The 21,020-nt window shown below is 39.7% G+C and overlaps 1 protein-coding gene across 3 annotated transcripts in view; it reads right to left on the reverse strand.

Annotated features, from left to right (window-relative positions):
• DGKI (diacylglycerol kinase iota) overlaps positions 1-21,020 on the reverse strand; it is a 475,885-nt gene that overhangs the window by 262,201 nt on the left and 192,664 nt on the right. For all 3 annotated transcript variants that reach the window (XM_032761874.2, XM_058427069.1, XM_058427074.1), the window contains exons 5-6: positions 20,052-20,108; positions 10,818-10,883 (exon numbers count right to left, since the gene is read on the reverse strand). In XM_032761874.2, the coding sequence (XP_032617765.1) occupies positions 10,818-10,883; positions 20,052-20,108 (123 nt within the window). The remainder of the gene's footprint in view (positions 1-10,817; positions 10,884-20,051; positions 20,109-21,020) is intronic.

Consider the following 21,020-nt stretch of genomic DNA (forward strand, 5'->3'; position numbering starts at 1 on the left):
AGCTGAGTTCTGTCAGATCACTACGTCATAAGGTTGAGTAAGCCCAGCCTTAATCCATTGTTACAGTAAGTGGGACCATCTGAGATCTGGAACAAGCAGTAGCAGGGATGCATGAGTAGGTGGCTGAGATCACCCACATTATCCACTATTATTACAGTACCAGGTCTCTCATTCAACTCATCTCTGGAAAAATGAGAGTAGTGAATGACGAGCTCAAAGAGGAGGAAAATGCTGAGACTGGTTCATGCATGGATCAACTTGGTATATACGTCCAGGCCAAAAGTAAACTACTGCTGCACTGAAGCCTACTCAGGAGTGGGCCCTAGAGACAGGAATAATAAGAAATCCTCCTCATGGGCATAACTTCAGGTGAAGCAACTGGTCATCCCATTTATGTGAAAAGATAGGTGGCTTGACATAAGAATATATAATGATGTACAGGCAGTGATAAATGGCATGGCTGGTTGGCCAGGGCCCTGGAGGGAAACAGGAGGTCTGGGGAAGAGGTATATGGAAGGACATATGAAAGTCAGTACAAAGAGTGAAGAATCCTGATACTGCACATTAATTCCTACCAGAGAGCATTCCCTTTGTAAGAACTAAAATCTTAGACACAACACAGGTACCATACTGTGTCATGAGCCATCCCATTGATGGATGGTGCAATGGGCTTGTAAGTGCAGTACCCATGGTGGAGTGATGGATGCTATATATGGGTCCAATAGCATGGGTGGCCAGTCACCAAAACTGAGCCAGCTCCTGGCACTGCTGAATTTCTAACCTGCCAGCAAAAGACACCAAAGCTGAGAATCCAATATGGCATCATCCCTCAGAGAGAACAACCAGCTACTTTGAGGCAAACTGATTACACTGAACTGCCTCCACTTTAGAAGGGGCAGCAACCCATCTTGACCAGAATCAATGCATATTCAGGATATGGGCTTACCTCTCCCTTCTTCAGGGCCTCAGTCAGCACCACTATGCAAGGGCTTACGAAATGTGTGACCCAGGACATAGGATCCTGCACAACATTGTGTCAGACCAAGGAAATTATTTTATGGCATAGAGGTGCAGAAGCGGCCATGTGGCCATGAGATCCACTGGACCTATCACGGCCTACACCATCCAGAAGATGCAGGCCTGACAGAGAGATTGAATAATCTTTTGAAAATATAACACTGGCTTCAGCTTTGAGAAAATATCCTATGAGCACCATCCACCAGACTCAATATGTTTACTCACTAAATCCATGATCATTTCATGGTGCTGTTTCTCCATGGCAAAATACAGAAATACAGAAACCAGTGAGGGGAAGTAGCAGTGGCTATGCCTACTGTGGCCCACTTGGGGAGTTTGTGCTTCTGGTCCCCATAGCTCCGGGCTTTGAGGGTCTAAACCCCAGATGGAGAATTTCTTCGTCATGGGACGTAACAGGAAGCTCTTAAACTTTAAGCTACCGCTGCGCCCAGTTACTTTGGAACTTTTGTGTTAAGAGACTAGCAGGCACAGAAAGGAGCCAGCATCCTGACAGGAGTAATTGATCCTGATGGTTAGGCACAGATCTAGCTGTTATCTGACAACAGAAGTTGGAAGAATACATCTGGTAACCAGGAAATCCACTGGGGCAGGCTTTGTAAGGCTACGAACAATTTTAATAATAAATGAATAACTGCAGCAGCCAAGACCAGGGAATCAGACTGCTGAGAGATAAGGGTCTTGGTCCCCCTACCAGGTAGGTCACCTAGACCAGAAGCACTAGTTGAGTGTGAGGTGAATCCAGGATAAGTGGTTGAGGAGAATGATGATGAATATCTGTAGCAGATGTAAGACCAGCTGCAACCACGGGGGCTATAGTTTATCCCATATCCTTCCTCTTCTATGTTTCCCAGGAAATGCGACCAACCAGAACCCTGGAAGAGCTGCTCTAAAAATGTATGATACAAGACAAGGGATTCTGAGTAGCACCAGGAATGGACAGTATTGAATACGGTAGCTTTCCACCCAGATAACTCTGCTTCAGGCCTGAGCCACTCATCTCATTCCCTCAGCTGAGAGGAGTCTTGGAAGCTGAAGGTCTTCAAATGAGTCACCCTCCCAACTTCAGGAATTGCCCTGAGCCTAAAAGAGTCACTTGAGCTGATACAGCTTGGATATCTGTCCCCTCTAGGATCTCCTGCTGAAATTTGATCCCCAGTGTTGGAAGTGGGAACTGTTAGGAGATATTTGGGTGATGGAGGCAGATCCCCTATGAGTGGCTTGGTGCTGCATTCACAGCAATGAGTGAATTCTCTATTAGTTCCAGTGACATCTGATTGTTGGGTGACACTGGCACCCCTCTTCTTTCTCTCTTGCCATGTGATCTCTACACTCAGGGCTCCTCCTTCCTCCTGCACCATGAGCAGAAGTTTCCTGAAGCCCTCACCAGATGCTGGTGCCATGCTTCTTGTACAGCCTGCAGAACTGTGAGCCAAATAATCCTCTTTTCTTTATAAACTACCCAGCCTCAGGTATTGCTTTATAGCAATGCAATGAACAAAGACATCAGCCAAGGACAGCCCTCACCCAGTTGTGGGTCAAGGCCGAGGTCAAGGCCGGGCAACTCTGAAGGGCTCTTCCAGTTCCCCGTGGAGTTGGCTAAGGCCTCTGTTGTGACTGCCCCACAGTTCAACGCCTCCCTCTACCCAGTCCTGGTGCTTTTACTTCCCTACCACTGTCACTCCTGAGATCACTCAATAAACTTCATGCACATAAATCTCAACTCAGAGTCCGTTTCTTCGGAACCCTGAGCTAAAATAATGGTTTAGATCTGAAAAGGTAATAATATGCCTATCTTTTTATTGGACAAGACCATGAAAAAGGAAACATTTTCCACGTAAAAGGAAAACTGTCGTCTCAACAATACCATTTGCCTAGCAGATATCAAAATGGAATGCTGTATTTAAACCAAAATTGCTTTTAACTAATAAACAAGAATTACACCTGTTTACTAGACATTCATCAAAATAAAAAATTTTCCTAACCAACTGTTAAACCAACTTGAAGGTACTTTTAGACTTACCTGACTTGTTTAATCAACTGTGGATGTACTTTTGGATTAATCCTGCCTTATAGGGAGTGAAAGCTCCAATTATTAATCAGCAGAACCTTGAGTTTTGCTTCTCAGCTAACTATTCAGCTTATATTTCTCTGCCTGGATTATAAATAAACTAAGCACTAGCTTTGCTCATCACGGTGGTGGTCAATTTAAAGAATACATAAACATGTTTTTTCTTTGACAAGAGAGAATTTTATATCACTTCTTTTTCTTCCTTGAAATCATATTTCATTTGTTTTTTTAATTAAAGGAGATTTTTTTCTGACATCAATATTTCATACGTCTGTTTGACATCCCTAGGCTTTTACACCTGGAGCAAAGAGTGAGAAGAATGATTTCTGTCATAAGCGGATTGAAGAAAGGCAATTTGGAAAGGGAGGTCAGCACAGAGAATCACAAAAGTGTTCTCAGGCAGGTCAGATTCAGGTTTTAATAAAGAGACAAATGGTGAAGGAGGATTTGGGAACTGCTTCCTTTACCCCTTTCCAAGCCTGCCTGACCTAGGGAATGCCAGTGTGTCCCAGGAATGAGCATAGCTCAGCTTGTAAATGTCAGCTTGGTGGCTTCAGAACTCCTCCTTTTCGTTCTCCAGATACTCTTACTCATTTGTTGGCAGCTCTCTGGACCTTTCTGTCCCTTTGCTTCTCACCTTTCACCTCTTCGTCTCTTCTTTCCTCTCCATATACATTTTTGTTCATATTCTGCCTCCAATTTTTATCTTAAATGTCGTTATTTTCTTCATTTCCCCAATTCTTTTTTTTCTATTTTTGCCCTTTTATGAATTTTCAGTCTTTTATCTGGCAAGAATAACAATATATATACATACACACACACACACACACACACACACACACATATATACGTACACACATAGATATATAGGTGCACACACAGATATATATACATATATACACATATATACATATGTAAATAACTTTTGCCCTTTTATGAATTTTCAGTCTCTTATCTGGCAAGAATAACTATATATATATGTGTATATATATATGCATATGTATATATGTGTATATATATATATGCATATGTATATATGTATATATGTGTATATATATATATGCATATGTATATATGTATATATGTGTATATATGTATATATGTATATGTGTATATATGTATATATGTATATATGTATATGTGTGTATATATGTGTATATATGTATATATGTATATATGTATATATGTATATATGTATATGTGTGTATATATGTGTATATATGTATATACACACACATATGTACACACACAGATATATATATACACATAGATATACATATATACACATATATATGTAAATAACTATAACACATTGATTATATATTTTATACAGAAATATTTACATTTAAATATTTTTATAATTTCTGTTTTATATGCCTTATTAATTTAAAAGGCAGAGAAGCTGTATGTTTCTAATTTCTCTCTTAAAAAATACTAAATTTTTTATTATTTGTACACAGCCTATAATTGATTTGCTTTTCATGAAGAAACTAGCTCTCCTCAACTGGCATCCAAATATGAGGTGCACATTTACCATACACTGCTTTAGATATATGATCTCATCTATCTGACAGTAATTCTAAATAGGAGAAGTACACAAAGATTTCAAAAATGTTTGGATTTGCTTTTCTGATTGTTTGTTCATCTACGCCTAAATTACTATATTTGAAATAGTCATTTTGATCAAATGTTTTTACTTGCTAATATCCAGTTTATACTTCAAATTCAGCAACAAAGAGAGAGCAAGAACATATGAAATATGCGATGAGATCAGTCCCTTAAAAAGACTGGAATCAAAACCAGAGATTTATCATGAGACACATGACTTGGGCCAGATTCTCCAAAAAGGAGGGTAAATATGTAGAAGCAGAATCAGCCCTGCTGAGGAAGTGAGGAAGAAGGACAGAAGCCATTTGTCTCTGAGGACCATCTGATCAGGGGACAAAGAGGCCATTTGCTTGTGTACCTGGAACCTTTTGGGACTGGGATCTCGTGTACCTGGAACTTTTTGGGACCATGTCCCCCATCATGATCAGGGGGCAAAGGGGTCATTTGCTTGTGTACTTGGGACCTGAACACCATGACAGGAAGTGTCCTCATTGCCACCCTGGCCTGAGGTTTGGGCCTCTGCTCCCCATGTAGGTCATCTGGGTTCACAAGTACCAGCAGGCCCAGCAGCAGCAGCCAGAAGAAGGTAGACGGGTGGGCGGGAACTACTGAAGAAAGAACAAAGGGCCCCAGAGTGACCAGGGCACTGTATTTGCTGCGATGACCAGGATAGTGACCACACCAAAGACCCAGGGAGCAGTGACAGTAGTAAAATGGTTCTACAGATGAAAACTGGGGACTGCAGCAAGGACCCCTTAGCCCCCATCCTCTTTTCTTTAAAAAAAAATTCTTTGGGGGTATAATTACATTAAAAAACTGTACATACTTCATATATACAACCTGATGAGTTTGGAGATAAGTATTCACCCACGAATCACCACAATTCATGCCAAAAGCATATCCATTACTCCAAAAATGTTTTCCTGCCCTGTTTATTTATTATTAGTTTTTTTTTTTGGTGGTAAGACTTAACAGTACAACCCTCTCAGGAAATTTTGAAGTATTCAACACAGTATTGTTAATTACAGGCACTATGGTGTACAGTAGATCTCTAGGACTTACTCGGCTTGCATAACTGAAACTTTGTGCCCTTTGCCTAATAATTCCCCATTTCCCCCTCCCAGGATGAATCTATAGGATATTACGCTTAAGTGAAATAAGACAGACACAGAAGGACAAACATTACATGATACCACTAGTATGAGAAATCTAAAATAGTCAAAACTCATAGGAGCAGAGAGTAGAACGGTGGTTGTCCTTGCCCCCTTTCTTGATACTCAGCCAAGGAGAGAAGGGCCAGGCTTCCAGCAGTCATGTGGGCAGGGGCTTTATATAGCATCCTGGATTCCTTGCCCTTGTACTGCCCCCTCTCTACCTACTCATAATCTTCCTGAGGCTACTGGGAGAGGCTTCCTTTGCTATAGCTGCACAAGCACACAGTCAGGCAAATAATCAAACCAGCCCAACCAGTGCAAAGATCCTCACCCTTAAACTTCCCTTCCTTGTCCTTATCCTTAACTCCCAGGGTACACGTTTTCAGATTAGTAGAGTACGTTGCTTTAAGTTGATAAGGGGACATTTCTGAAAGGCCCAAGTCAGTATTTTCCATTATTTTTATACTCTGTAATCCCTTTCACTACCCATGTAATATCCCAACTGCACTCCCATGAACTAGTTTTAAACACTTTGGCATTTTTGTGTATAATTTACATATTGTACCCTAAGTTCATTCTCAGGTTAGTTTTTAACAATATTTACTACAAATAAAGAGTAGTTTTGATGTTTTCCCATTTAATAAACACTGCATGCTATTTAAACAATATATGAAGATACATATTTATGGACAAATAATTCATATTAATGTAGCATGTTTGGTTAGGGAACTGATATGGTTTGGCTGCGGCCCCACCTAAATCTCATCTTGAATTGTAATTCCCATAATTCCTACACGTCATGGGAGGAACCTGGTGGGAGGTGATTGAATTTGGGGGCAGGTCTTTCCTGCACTGTTGTGATAGTGAATGAGTCTCATGAGCTATGATGGTTTTAAAAACAGGAGTTTCTCTGTACAAGCTCTCTCTTCGCCTGCCCACCATCCATGTAAAATGTGACTTACTCCTCCTTGCCTTCCACCATGATTGTGAAGCCTCCCCAGCCCCGTGGAACCGTAAGTCCAATAAATCTCTTTCTTTTGTAAATTGCCCAGTCTCGGGTATGTGTTTATCAGCAGCATGAAAACAGCCTAATACAGGAACTGAACGGTATAAAAAATGTAGACAAAGTTTAACTATGTACTACAGGTTGAACATCCCTAATCTGAAAATCAAAAATCCAAAAAGCTTCAAAATCCAAAATCTTTTGAGTGCCAACATGATGCCACACCTGACCTCATGTGACAGCTCATAGTAAAAACGTTGTTTCGTGCACAAGATTATTTAAAATATTGTATAAAATTACCTTCAGGCTTTGTGTTTAAGTGTAGCATGAAACATAAATGAATTTCATATTTAGACTTGGGTCCCATCCCCAAGATATCTTATGTATACGCAAATGTTCCAAAATCCGAAAAAAATCTAAATCTAAAAAACTTCTGGTTCCAGGCATTTCAGATAAGGGATATTCCATGTGTATACTGCATTTAAAACTGGTTTCAAGAATTGATGTTTGAAATTTTTAAATTTTGATTTTCAAAAAGTTAGCTTGTTTATTTTTATAACTTTTACATATGAAGAAATAAAAGATAAGCTTTCAAGTTGTGATTTACAAACATATTTTCACAATTACCATAATGCTAGGTTTGGATGTTTGCTTCCCTCAAAAAATGAAGAGTCAAAGTAGCCATAATCATTACTATATTATTTTGAATATAGATTTTTTGAAGCACTATAGACAACTTGGTGTTTCATAAATTTTGATTGAATGAAGGCAATGTGTAGATCGAGTGAAGATCAGACATGTTCACAGCAAAAGTATGCATTCTGCCTCCAACCATTGATTGACTACAGGTTTGCATTAAACAATATGTGCTAGATCAATTCCATCTGCCTCTCAAGTTCTACTCTCCATCCTTCTCTACCCAATGACTCATTGTAAAGAGTTGGCTTTTATGGATTGCATCAAACAATCCCTTGTGCTCTTGTTTCTGTTGGGTTTGGCCACTAGAACATGAAGGTAGGTGGAGCTGGGTATCTATTTCTCCAGCCTGTAGGTCACCACAGGCTGGTTGAGTCTCGTGACTGAAAGTTGCAGCTCCTGGGAAGGGGTCCTCTCCATCTCCTCACCTCTTCATGCTTAGCTTGACCATAGCTCTCCAACATTAGTCACAGTGTTCTCCACTTTTTCTTGTGGTTCCACCCACCACCCCCCATGCTTTTCACACATTTTAAATATTCTCCTCATTAAACTCTCATCAAATTACATAATTTGAACATGAGCATTTCGCCTCTTTTCTGCCTTGACCCTGACTCTTATGTAATCAAGGACTACGAATGACAACGAAAAACTGCAGAGGGGTTATAAACCTAGCAGCCTGAGGCATTCAGCTAACATTAAAGGAACTGAGCAATTAAATCATGAGTTATCTCATCTGATCTCTGTTAAATGCCAAACACACTCAGCCAAACACATATTTAAGGCAAGAGAAAATCAGTCCAAACATCATTTTATTGTTTATTTTAAAAGTAGAAATGGAAACCACAAACACTCTTTAACCATAAACACTTCCTAAAAAATCTGTAAAGTTTGCAAGCCATCAGTTGGAAAAAAAAAAAAAAGTTTTGCTAAGTGAAGCAATTATTTTTCACTCCATCCCAATGAGTAAATTATGGAATAATGTGTGTGTGTGTGTGTGTGTGTGTGTGTGTGTGTGTGTGTGTGTGTTGTGTGTGTGTGTGTGTGTGTGTGTGTGTGTGTGTGTGTGTGTGTGTATGGGGGATGGAGTGAGGTTTAAAAGTCTATGAATATGAATAAGAATGTACAACACCACTGATGAAAATTATGTATAGCACCAATGTTTGGAGTGAATTTTCATTACTTAATCTGAAAATGGAAATAGAGCCATAGCTTTCCCGTCCAGGGTGGAAGCTGGAATCCAAGGAAGGGTAATTTATTATGTGGCAAGGAGACAATCCCACCCGTCCCATAATTGTTTGTGTCTTGAAGAATTCATGGAGAAGCTGGATTATAAACACAAGACATGACTATAATAGTGCAATATTTTTGAAACATGACGTGACAAGCTGGATCACTGACTTCCCCACTGACACGGATGTGCAGCGAGCTGTGCGCATGGCATGATGGCTGGCTGAGAACAATGGCAGGAAAGGAGACACAGCAACTCAGGGTGGAGGAAGCCCAGTTCTTCCTGTTCAGTTGACCATGCCAACAAGAGGCCAGAAGAGAGTGCAATATGGCACTTGGGAACACTTGTCTCAAAGTATAAAATGTTTATTGATTTTCTTTTAATAAAATCCCTCCCACTCCATTATGGCTTACATTATTGAGGTGGTGCCAGCTACTGGGCTCCAGTGAAGATATTTTTCCAAAGTGAAGGACCTATTCATCCAGATTCTTACTACTCTTTACATCTCTGACCCAAAAAATGCCTATGCCTGCCTGGCTGCAGCATCTCTCTGACCCTCACATGCATGCACACACACACATGCACACTTATGGTAAAGTTACAGTCAATGATTCTTGAAACAAAAGAAAATCCATAAGCCCCAAGGCAACACCTTGGAAGAGGCTGATGGACCCAAGAGAGAAAGGTCATGTGAGAGTAGAGGTGTGACCTCCTTTTCCCCAGGGCACGTAAGATGGCCAATAAGAATCTGTACACATCTTTCCACTTCCCCCTTCCTCCTTGTTTACTGTGTTTTATTTCACCCTGCTTTCACCCTGTTTTGTTCATCCTCTTTACAGGATAAAAGAGAACCAACTGAGAGCCACCTGGTTGAACTGAAGGATAAAATACTGGTTACAATGGAGGCCTATGCCCTGGAGGCTAAGGTGTGTAGCCTTCCAGAGAAGACCTTCGTAACCAATGGTTACAGCATATTTTCTTCCCAGGCATTGGGCAAAACAGCAAAATTAATGTAATTTTTTCCAAGTCTCCCTTCCTCACCCTCCACAACCCTACCTCAGGCAGCCGATATTTCCTTGCATTGCTCTACTGTCAAAAATGCTGCACTGGGCAGCTCACACCAATGCTTGACCCAAAGGACTCACATGAATAAACAAACAGAGGAATAATTAATTATTTAGGAATATATTCCCCCCAAATTATCTTGCTCTCCGCCAAATCAAAACTTACCTTTACTGATGACCATCAGCTTACTATTAATGTCATTTAAATTGGTGGTGAATCACACTATACATATTTATAGTGATATTCACCACCAGTTTAACCCTCCCAGGGGACCCTGTCATCCTTAAAGCAGATCTTTGTACACTGGAAAAAGCTATAACCCAAATCTGTTGGGGTCAATGACAGATGGCATCTATGGCATTTAATAGTATACAATCATAACACCCCCACCCCTTGCTCCAGCTCACTTTTCCAAGTGGCACTGCATCCTAAGGGGCCTATAACCAGTCATGATGACAGAGGAGGTAGATATAAATAACCACAAATAAAAAGGGCATCTCTTCCATGAACTGGATAATGTCCCAAGGAAGCAATACATTTCTAGCTTCTGACCATGTTGTCCTAAACAGTTGCGCCCAAACACAATTTTATATTAGCAAACGTAGTGTTGCTCAAACCCATTGATTTGCTGCTACTGGCCAAAGTAAGATGAGCCAGTTGTCTTCATGAAGGTATTTTCACAAAATAGTTATATTTTCAAAAATCATCAATGAAATTCGCTGTAAGAATGCATCCATGTATCTTAAAATGTGCCAATTCTTTTTATTAACACCATTGCCTCATGCAGTGAGTTCTAGAACAACTACAATGCCTCTTAAGGAGACCTGGACAAGTAAGAGCTTTCAGAAAGAAACTGATGTAGTGAACACTGGATTTGGGGACAGGACTCATCTACCTCAGGTGCTTGCAGAGGCCCGGGGAGCCTCCTGCGAGGCCATGAGGTGGCCGGGCTCTTACCTTACCACACTGCTTACATTTCCCCTCCTGCCGACGCCTGTGCACCCAGTGATGACGTACAAAATTCTGTGGGAAAACAAAATTAAATGAATATTTTTTAAAATTTATTTTTATAGGCAGGGTCTTGCTCTGTCACCCACACTGGAGTGCAGTGGTATAATCACAGTTCACTGCAGCCTCGAACTCCTCTGCTCAAGCAATCCTCCCATCTCAGCCTCCTGAATAGTGGGGACTACAGGCATGAGCTAATGCACTTGATTGAATATATTTTAATTTGCAAACCTCAAGATTCATTTTTTAAAGTGGTAATAGTATTGATTTATATAAACCATGATCTAAGCCCAGATGAGCTCAGAAACAAATATTTATGGGTATGACTTGTTTAACAATAAACATGAATCTACATGGACAAATTAAGTTACTTCTCCATCCCCAAAGATCTTTCATATCTGTAGATTCCACTTCTCATGCCCTCCCTCCGTGTCTTCCTAGTGGCAAGTGGCCACACCAGATTGCTGTTACTCTACTGTCTTACTAGTCAAACACTCTCCAGATCTGTGAACACAGTAGAGGACCTTGAGCTGGGAGGTAACTGAGGCAGGTGAAAGAAATATCCAAACAAAAGTGGAAAGGTGAAGGGGAGAAGCTGAAACAACAACATCCAGTTCAATTTAACAAATAGGTATGTAGAGCTTTATCTGTGGCAGGCAGGCACTATACCAAACATTCTAGCTAGAGATAATGTAGATCAAACTCTCGGAAAGAGATCTCCTAATACAAGACACAGACGTGAGAATTATTCACTAGATAGAGTGAAGAAAGAGAAAAGCTGAAGGCAAGAGATGTCAAGGACAAGAGATATAAGCATATCGACGATGTTTCTGCAATGGTATTGTGTTTAAACCATCCTTGGGCACCTTGAACTATTATAGATTAGCTTTCAAGGTCTATCTTTGTCTCAGACTGTAGGAAACACAGAAAGTCCTCTTCCTCCCAAGTAGACAAGCACTCCTGGGGCAGAGTCAAGTAGCGCCATTCACCACTGGTTCTCAGGATACATTACAAGAAAGTCATCCTCAGGACTAGGAATGCAGGCAAGCCCTAATAACTTACAAACAATTCATCCCTCTGACACCAATACCCCTAAAGTACTCATTGTTTTCTTTTGCCCTTTTCTGGGAAAACACACTTTATCTAATTCTAACATGTCTATTGTAGGGTCTAGCCATAGCCCTTAAAAACCACTTTAATATATATTCAATTATTCAAATTTTTCCTACATGCAAGGCACTGTTCTATTAGTAAGTACAGATGGACAGAAAATAGATCAGTGTAGAGGGAAGAAAAGTTACATATCAAGGCATGAAATTCAGAGTGACAAGAAACCACTAATAAGCATTAGCATTATCAATACTGAAATGCCACCTCTATTTCTCTTAATAATGTCAAATCCACTTAAACTAAAACTAAACAAAGACCCTGGAGGAATAATGGTCTTTTAACTATAATCAGATATAAATAAGTACAATGGTCCCACAATTTAGTCTAATGTTTGTCTCACTTTTCCTACTACCACAGTTTAATAAAACAAAGACACAAGCTTAGATTGTTCTAAGAAAGAAGCTAATAGCTAACACTTGTTGAGTACTGTGAGCCATACACTTTAAAAAATATTTTATAAGTAATAATTCTTCTAATCTTCATGAGAATTTTCATGAGATGCCACTTAGTTGGAATGTATCAGTAAAATCCTATGAGTTGTTGAAATACTGAAATATATGTTGATTGGGAAACTGCAGTTTAGTGCCCCTACCATCTCTCTGACTCCTCCCTTGCATCCCCTCAACATTAGAGACCACTTCTACCTCCTCATTATTAAGCAATTATAATGTTAATTTCTGACATAATAGGTCTCCAGGATCCTATTCCAATGATTTCTCTCTTCTGAAAACAAATCATGTTGTCTGAGCAATGTTACTGGTTCCCCCAAAGAATCTCAGAATGCTGGGCTGGGCCCAGCTGGTGGTGATTGTACAATCTTAATATCCACATGGATGGACAATTCTGGGTCCTGTGGCTGGCTGTGGCTTTCAAGAAAGTGACGGCAATTCCAGAATAACCTGCCCAGTTATCAGTATCTATCCCATCAGTTCAGTGCAAAAATTCTACTGAGGATGAAGGCACTGGACCCTCTACCTCTTTACTTTGCAGCTGAGGCTACTGCTGACACCTTTAGCATCTGCCTACTCAACAGATAAGATGAGGACCTTAGTCCACTGCCTGCTTAGGAATAAGGGTTAGGGAGAACCGGAGCCAGCTGCCAACTGCAGCATATCCCAATTCGTACTATAGTAGGGCACATTATCAGAGGGTTTGACTTGAATTGTCAACATCATTCTCATTTTACAGATAAGGAAACTAAAGCATAGAAGTGGTTACTCAAAATGTAAAGGTCAAAGTGAGGGTCCAAACCCAGACAGGCTGGCAGCAGAATCTGTGCTCTTATTACCATTGTGTCACTGTGCCTTTCCTCTGTTCTGCAAGACAGGGCTCATGCTACTTCAACATGACACACCAACAAATGATTTCAATGACAGTCAGTAGTAGAAATATTGAATATATAAAAATGTCAGACAGTATCATACAGAATAGAAAAATGTAATATAATTGCTGTTAGTGTAGCAGAAGCTGAGGGAAAATGAACAATATCATTGATGTTCAGAAAAAATCTGTAGTTATTGAGATTATAAATCACCTAATGACTATCAATTTAAGAAGAAACACGTTGGAAACATTTGATGCAATTACCTGTGTGAAATCATTGCTGACTCATGGGATCATTTAGCAAGTGACAGCTCTACTCAAAAGAGTCAGCCAACGCTTTCCATAAATCAACAATTATTTAGAAATCTTAACACTGACTTCATCATTTGCACTGCCACACAGTTATCCCTTCTTCCCAGGAGATATGTTCTAAGACTTCCAGTGGATGACTGAAACTAGGGATAGTACCAAACTTTACATATACAATGATTCTTCAATCTCATAACTGAGAAAACTACTAAGTGACAAATGGGCAGGTAGTGGATATGCTGGACAGAGGGGTGATTCATATCCCAGGACAGAGCAGGATGGCACAAGATTTCGTCGTGCTACTCAGAACAGCATGCAATTTAAAACTTACGAATTGTTTATTTCTGGGATTTTCCATGTAATATTTTTGGACTGTGGTTGACCTTGGGTAATTGAAACCTTGGAAAGCAAAATCATGGATAAGAGGGGACTACTGTATATAATTTGGTAAGCAGATGTAGAATATCATATAGTTTAGTAGGGGAATAAGAAAGAACATTTAAAAATTATTATTTAAATATTACTCTCTATGGCTCTACCATTTGTCAAATATTTTTAATATCATCCTTCCTAGAAAATAAGCCAAAAACTAAGGCATGGATTGATAAACTAACTTATACAAAATCACTATCATAGAAGAAAATGAGTAATTGTCTCCAAACTACAGCTCTGTGATTTGAGATGTCCAGCATCCTTCTGTTCAGAGTCCTTTTTAGGCCCAATATAAATTTATTCTACTGCTGCTTAATTATAGTTTGAACAAAGTAAACATCCAATACATGTGTGTTGAATTGAATGTAATTATCCACCTAATTTCTTTGACGATTAAATCACACAGTTACCATGGAGGAGGGGAGGATCATCAATTGCCTTCATCGATAAGGAAAAAAACTTACTATAGAATCATTTATTCTAATCCTCATATACCAAGTGCTTTAATTTCTCACACTCTTCTCTTCTGACCATTTGACCAAGAGCTCCTAAGTTGCTGAACTGACGTTGGACTCGGGATCCTTAACACTGCAAATGTGAGTGTTGATATATTGTTGCTAAGATAGCAAAGCAAGGCTTCTGACACCATAAAACCTTTTTATTGCTCATCAATAACTTCTGAATTATTCATAAACAACTTCAAGTACTGGGCAAGGAAAGGGCTATTACTTACAGGTGTTAAAATATTGGTAATGCATTATTTCAGGGCTTATATTCAGTATTGTTAGCAAAAATACACAATACAATTGCTTGGCTATTTTCAAACAGCCAGTTGAACTGGGATAAAAGACTACAGATTGGGTTTGGTAAATACTGCTCAGGTGATGCATGCACCAAAATCTTACAAATCACCACTAAAGAACTTACTCACATAACCAAATACCACCTGATCCTCAAAAATCTATAGAAATAAAACATTATATATATATGTGTATATACATATATTTCATAGAGTTCGAGAGGATCTTAGAAATCATAACCCAATCCGTTATGGCTTATGACTAAGAAAAAGGAGATCCGGAAAGATTCAACTTAGATGACTCCAACAAATATTTATTTAAAACTTGTCACATGTCAGGCACTATGCAAATGCCAGGGCATAGTGACCAACAATCTGTGCTCCAGAGACTCTTACCACTTAGTGGAAAAGAAGCAGTGGTATAATTTGAACTACAGCCAAACTAATTCTAAAGCAAATGTTCTTTCATTTACTAAATAAACATCTAAATTAGTAGTAGTAAGAATTCTTAATTTTTAATTAAGAATATCAAATGGGTCATAGTCAGTGAGTCATAAGTTTCATCTTCAAAATGTCCTTTTAGACTAAGAGTTCCTAAACATTTTGGGAGAAATGAATACCTTTGTAAATGCATTCAGTCAGCAGAGATCCATCAATCACATACTCTGTGTTTTGGTGCAATTAATTTAGGACAAAATCTATGAGTGATCTCCCAAAATTTACACAAAAGAAGGGAGATATTCTTTAGACAAGCAAACAGTAATATGCATAAATTATTATGGTATACAAAGTGCCCTGAAAAGAAAGAACAAGATACTTTGATAAAGAACAATATGCTATGTATTTAAAGGTGGTTGTAAAGGAAGACCTCTGCAAAGGACTGGGGTTTGTGTTCCCTCAAAATTTGTATGTTGAAACCCTAAACCCCAACGCAATGGTAATAGGAGGTGAGGTGTTTGAAAGGTGATCAAGTAATGAGGGTAGACTCTTCATGGATGCAATCAGGGTCCTTATAAAAGAGACCACAGGAAGCTCTCTCACCCTCTTTCCTCCACATGAGAATACAATGAGAAGGTGGCAGTCTGCAACCCCAAAGAGGGCCCTCACTAGAATTAGACCACGCTGGCACATTGATCTTGGACTTCCAGCTTGCAGAACTGTGAGAAATAATTTTTGTTGCTTATAAGCCACCCAGTCCATGGTATTTCATTACAACAGCCTAAACAGACTAAGACAATGGCTGAGGGGGATATTTGAACTGAGGCCTAACTGTAAGAAACAGTCAAGCAAAGAGATTTTCAGTACAGTAATGAAATACACAAATATCCAAAGGTGCGGAATATCTTGGTATATGCCTCATAAATGGAAAGAAAGTCCATGTGGGAGATGGAGGAGGCTGGAAAGGCAGGCAGGGACCAGACGACGCGGACCTTTTCATGCCAAGACAGAGGGTTTGCTTTTGCTCTAAGAGTTATGGAAACCATTGGAGAGTTTTAAGCCAGGGAAAATTATATTAGGTTGGTTCAAAAGTAATTGCGGTTTTTGTCATTACTTTCAATTACTTTTGCACCAACCTAATAATCTGATTTTCATTTTGAAAGATCAATCCTCTAAATCAAGGGCGGATTGAAAGTGAAAACTGAAGAATCATGAAGCTATTGGTTTGGTCAAAGGGGAGAGGTCACAGTATCTTAGTTTAAGGTGCTGATAACAGAATTGGAGACAATTGGATGGATTTGAAATATATTTTATAAATAAAATTGAAAGGACGGGCAAATGAATTAGATGTTGGGAGTCTACAAGAGAAGGAATAAACATGACCCCCCAGTTTTCTCAGTTGAGAAGCCAGATCAACAGCCATCTCATTTCCTGAGGTGTGTTAAGATTTTTTTAAAATCATTTTTATGGCGATGGAAATAGTCTAGTGTTTGATGTATTATATCTGAGATGACTGTGATACATTCAAAAGACATGCCAAGTGGAACTCCAAGAAAGGCAGACTGGAAATGTAAAGTTAGGAGTTGTCAGCCCACATGGTATTTAAAGCCATGAGACTGGATGAGCTCTTCTAACAGGAGTGGGCAGAGAGAAGAGAACACAGAAAAGAACTAAGCTCAGAGGGATTTGCAGAGGTTGGGGGAGCAAGCAATGAAAAAGAATAGGAAGGGCCATCTGATGAAACAAGAAGAAAATTAGGAAAGGGTGATGTGAGAAGCCAAGAGAGGAGAGCATTCCAAGAAGGATGGAATATGTATATCTTGAATATTTTTGAGAGACTGGATAAGGAAAGAACAGAAAAATAAATAATATCTAATACATTTAGCATATGGGAGATCATAGGCAACACTGAAAAAAGAAGCAATTTCAGTAAATGGATAGAGTAGATATCAGATCAGAACAGGTTACAATGACTAGAAAGTGACATACTGAAAATAATTTATGTAGTTAACACTTTCTGGAAGTTCGGCAGTGACCACAAAACTGCGAATTAGAGCAGTAGGTAAGACACAGTCGGTGGCTAAGGAATGTTTTTGTTTTTTTTTTAAGATAGAAATTATTAGAGCGTGTTTATGCTGATAGAAATTATCTAGAAATGAGGGGATGAAAATATATACAAGGAAGGAATTTCAAGTCCTTGATAAGAAGACAAGGGAGAATATCCAAAACCCTTATGGAAGGTCTAGCTTCAGAGAAGTGGTACAGACTAATGAAAACCAAAAGCATCTTGTATTAGAAAAATCGCACGATTAAAATTGTCTCTCTCTCTCTCTCTTCCCCTGCCTCCACACTGACCTATCAATTGAGAGAGATACATATTGGAGGTCAGGAAGCTAAAGGTGGGTATATGAATCCCCTGGTTGGAAAGTCATAAACTCCATCTAAACATGAAACTATCCCTTCTAGTTTCCTAAATAAAGCATCTCCTTCAATTGAGTCACCGCTGAGTTATCTTCTGGCCCACACTGTCTGCACTCTGGGTGGCACTGAGGCACCACAGCGCTATCATTCTTCTCCTGCTTTCCTCACCCTGCGCATGGCCCTCAACCTTCCTATTGCTGCCATGCTGCACAAACACAGTGGGAGAAGACAACTGATGGGAACAACTATGTTTTTCTCTTTCTATAACCTCCATCCCAAACTACTCTCTTTCCACATGTTCTCCCAATCCTTTTGCATTGTCACTAACAATTATAGCATTCATATTCATGCTGTCTTTTTTCCATCAACTCTCTTTAAACGTTTATGGTTCTCAGATATCTCCTGTCCCCACTCTCCACGTTCATCTATTCCCACAGCTTTCATTGCTGTGTAAATATGCTTATAACTCACAATGCCTGACCTCCAGCCCAGTCTTCCTCATAAGCTCCAAACTCATATACCCACTCAACCTTCTACTGGGCATCTCCAGTTGAGGACAACACGGATACCTCACACTTCACACTTCTACAACAAAACTCATTACCTCCCCACCCCATCCTCAAATCAACTCATTTTCCAACATCTAATCAGTTTTTCAGGTGTGTGTGTGTGCGTGTGTGTGTGCGTGCGCGCATGCACGCGCGCTTAGCAGTAGCTTGGTTTAGTCTGGGCTCCTCTCGTGTCCAAAATCCAATCAATTACTACATCCTGTCAATTTTGTTTCCTTCAAACTCATATCTACCAACGTTATTCTTAGTTCATGTCACCATTATTTCTTGCCTAGATTACTAGCATGACTTCTGAAAGTTGTCTCTATGCCTCCAACTCTTGAACTGCATGGTATTTCCTCCACACTGCAGCCTGAACAATATTTGGCTTAAAGTAGTTTAATGCTCGCCTCCCAACTATCCTGATAATAAAACACTCAACTTGCAACATGGCTTACAAGGACCTTCACGGTCCAGCTCTTGCTATCTCAGATCTCATGTCTTACTCAGTACACCCTCTCTCACTTGGACTTGTGTGCTCTTCTTTCTATCCAGAAGGCTCTCGCCACTCACCTCCTAACCACCCTCCTCTCACTTAACTTAGTTAGCTCCTTATGGTCTCAGCTTAATTGCCGCCTCTTTCAGGAAGCCCCTTCTCTGACCCCTTTCCTCTCTTTCGTATTTGTTACTACACAGAGCTGATTTGAGGAGTAGACCAGCTGGGGAGGTTTCCAAGGGGTAAATCTGTAAGTGGAACTGAACCTTGCCTCCCTGAGAAAGTATGCTTATCGGAAGTCATTTTTACCAGACTTTGTCTTAAGGAGGATACCGTACAAGACAGTAATGTTTGGGAGGCTATGACTGCTGGGCAGGCTGAACTACATTCTAGGAGGACAGGTTCTGTTCATTGCAGGATTTGTTTCACTGATTGGGGAGTGCAACTTTGGGCCTGGAGCTAAACTGTCCAGAATAACACAGGAAGGCTAAGAACCCTCCCTGCCTTCTCCATCTTTGCCTGAACTGTGCTTGCTGTCTCTGCTAAATGAAATGTGAACAAATAAGTGCTGTCTCCTCTTGTCATACCTCTGCTTCCCACTAACACATCAGTAACAACTCTTCATTCTAATTTCCTCTTTACCTGTTTATCTTCATGACCAGACTGGAGGATCAGGGACTGAGAACTGAATAGAGTTCTAGCTTATGATGTATTTATTTATTTACTTAACAAATGAAAACACGAGATTTAGAGAACTTAGGTGAGACGCCCAAGATCACACAGCATCAAGGCTGGTTTTGAAAGCAGACCATCTAACTCCAGGGCTTACAGGAATAACCAGTTACCATGCTGCCCCATGAATGGCTTATACCCACTCAAAATTGAAAAATGCACTTAAAATCAACCAGAAGAGGTAGCAACAGAGCGAGACTCTGTCTCTAAATAAATAAATAATAAAAGTCTATTTCTTTCTTACCCCTTCAATTCTATCACTACCACCTTCCTCTAGTCTCTGGTTCATTTGGTAAGACCTTAACTCCCCAGTACATTTTATGAGAATAAAGTCCAGTGTGCACATGTTGAAAAGACTTGAAGATTTTATTGATTGTATTTATTGATGCGTTAACAAAAAATTGGTGTGCAACAGAGATATAATTTATTTTTTATTCCCTGGTGAATATCTATGAATCCACTGAATCAACGAGAAATCAAAGGTGATACTTGAAATCAAGCTCTGAAATACTCACTTCTCTTGGTGACCTTGAGCCTCCTTCTCGAAATGTTGGTTTACATCTGAAATTAATCTGTCAATCAAAAAGAAAAGTATATTATATTAGAGATAAGCATCACACTGGACTGAATTACCTGAGGAAAAAAAAAAACAGTGACAGATATTGAGACTGAAAAGCAAAACCTCCAAAGAACAAGGAATAATACTCTTCTTAGTCTTTTGAAATCATCACATTAGATAATCAACAGAGATCCCAGGTGATTCTATATCTCCAACCCCTTTCCTTCATTCTCACAAATGAAATCTAAGTATCTTTAAACGATAATGCTCTTACACCACAAATTTGAGAAACTGAGATAAGAAAGAGCCAGAGGAAAGATATTGGCAGCTGAAACTACCCAGCTAGGTTTCCGATTGTAAAAGTAGAAAATATAAACTTGAGTTTTTTTAGTATTATGATGATTATTCAAAGACAACAGAGTTATTCTTTTTTTTTTTTTTTTTTTGAGACGGAGTCCGGTTCTGTCACCCAGGCTGGAGTGCAGTGGTGTGATCTCAGCTCACTGCAACCTCCGCCTCCTGGATTCAAGCAATTCTCCTGCCTCAGCCTCCTGAGTAGCTGGGACTACAGGTGTGTGCCACCACATCTGGTTAATTTTTTGTATTTTTAGTAGAGACGGGGTTTCACCATGTTAGCCAGGATGGTCTCCATCTCCTGATCTCGTGATCCGCCTGCCTTGGCCTCCCAAAGTGCTGGGATTACAGGCATGAGCCACCACGCCCAGCCCAGTGTTATTCTTTATAAAAGGATTCAGCACTGCTTTTCTTTTAGATGTGGAGGTCTCCTAGTAGGCACATTGACATCTTGGTTAGCTACTCGATAAAGTGAAAGGAGCAAAAGAATGAAGGCAGAGATAAGTAAGTGAAGCTGGGGCAGGAAAAAAATATTAAGATAACATGTTGGTAGTCATTGCCACAAGGTATC

Source organism: Hylobates moloch, unplaced genomic scaffold, assembly GCF_009828535.3.
Source record: "Hylobates moloch isolate HMO894 unplaced genomic scaffold, HMol_V3 SCAFFOLD_1, whole genome shotgun sequence".
In the NCBI taxonomy this organism is placed as follows: Eukaryota; Metazoa; Chordata; class Mammalia; order Primates; family Hylobatidae; genus Hylobates; species Hylobates moloch.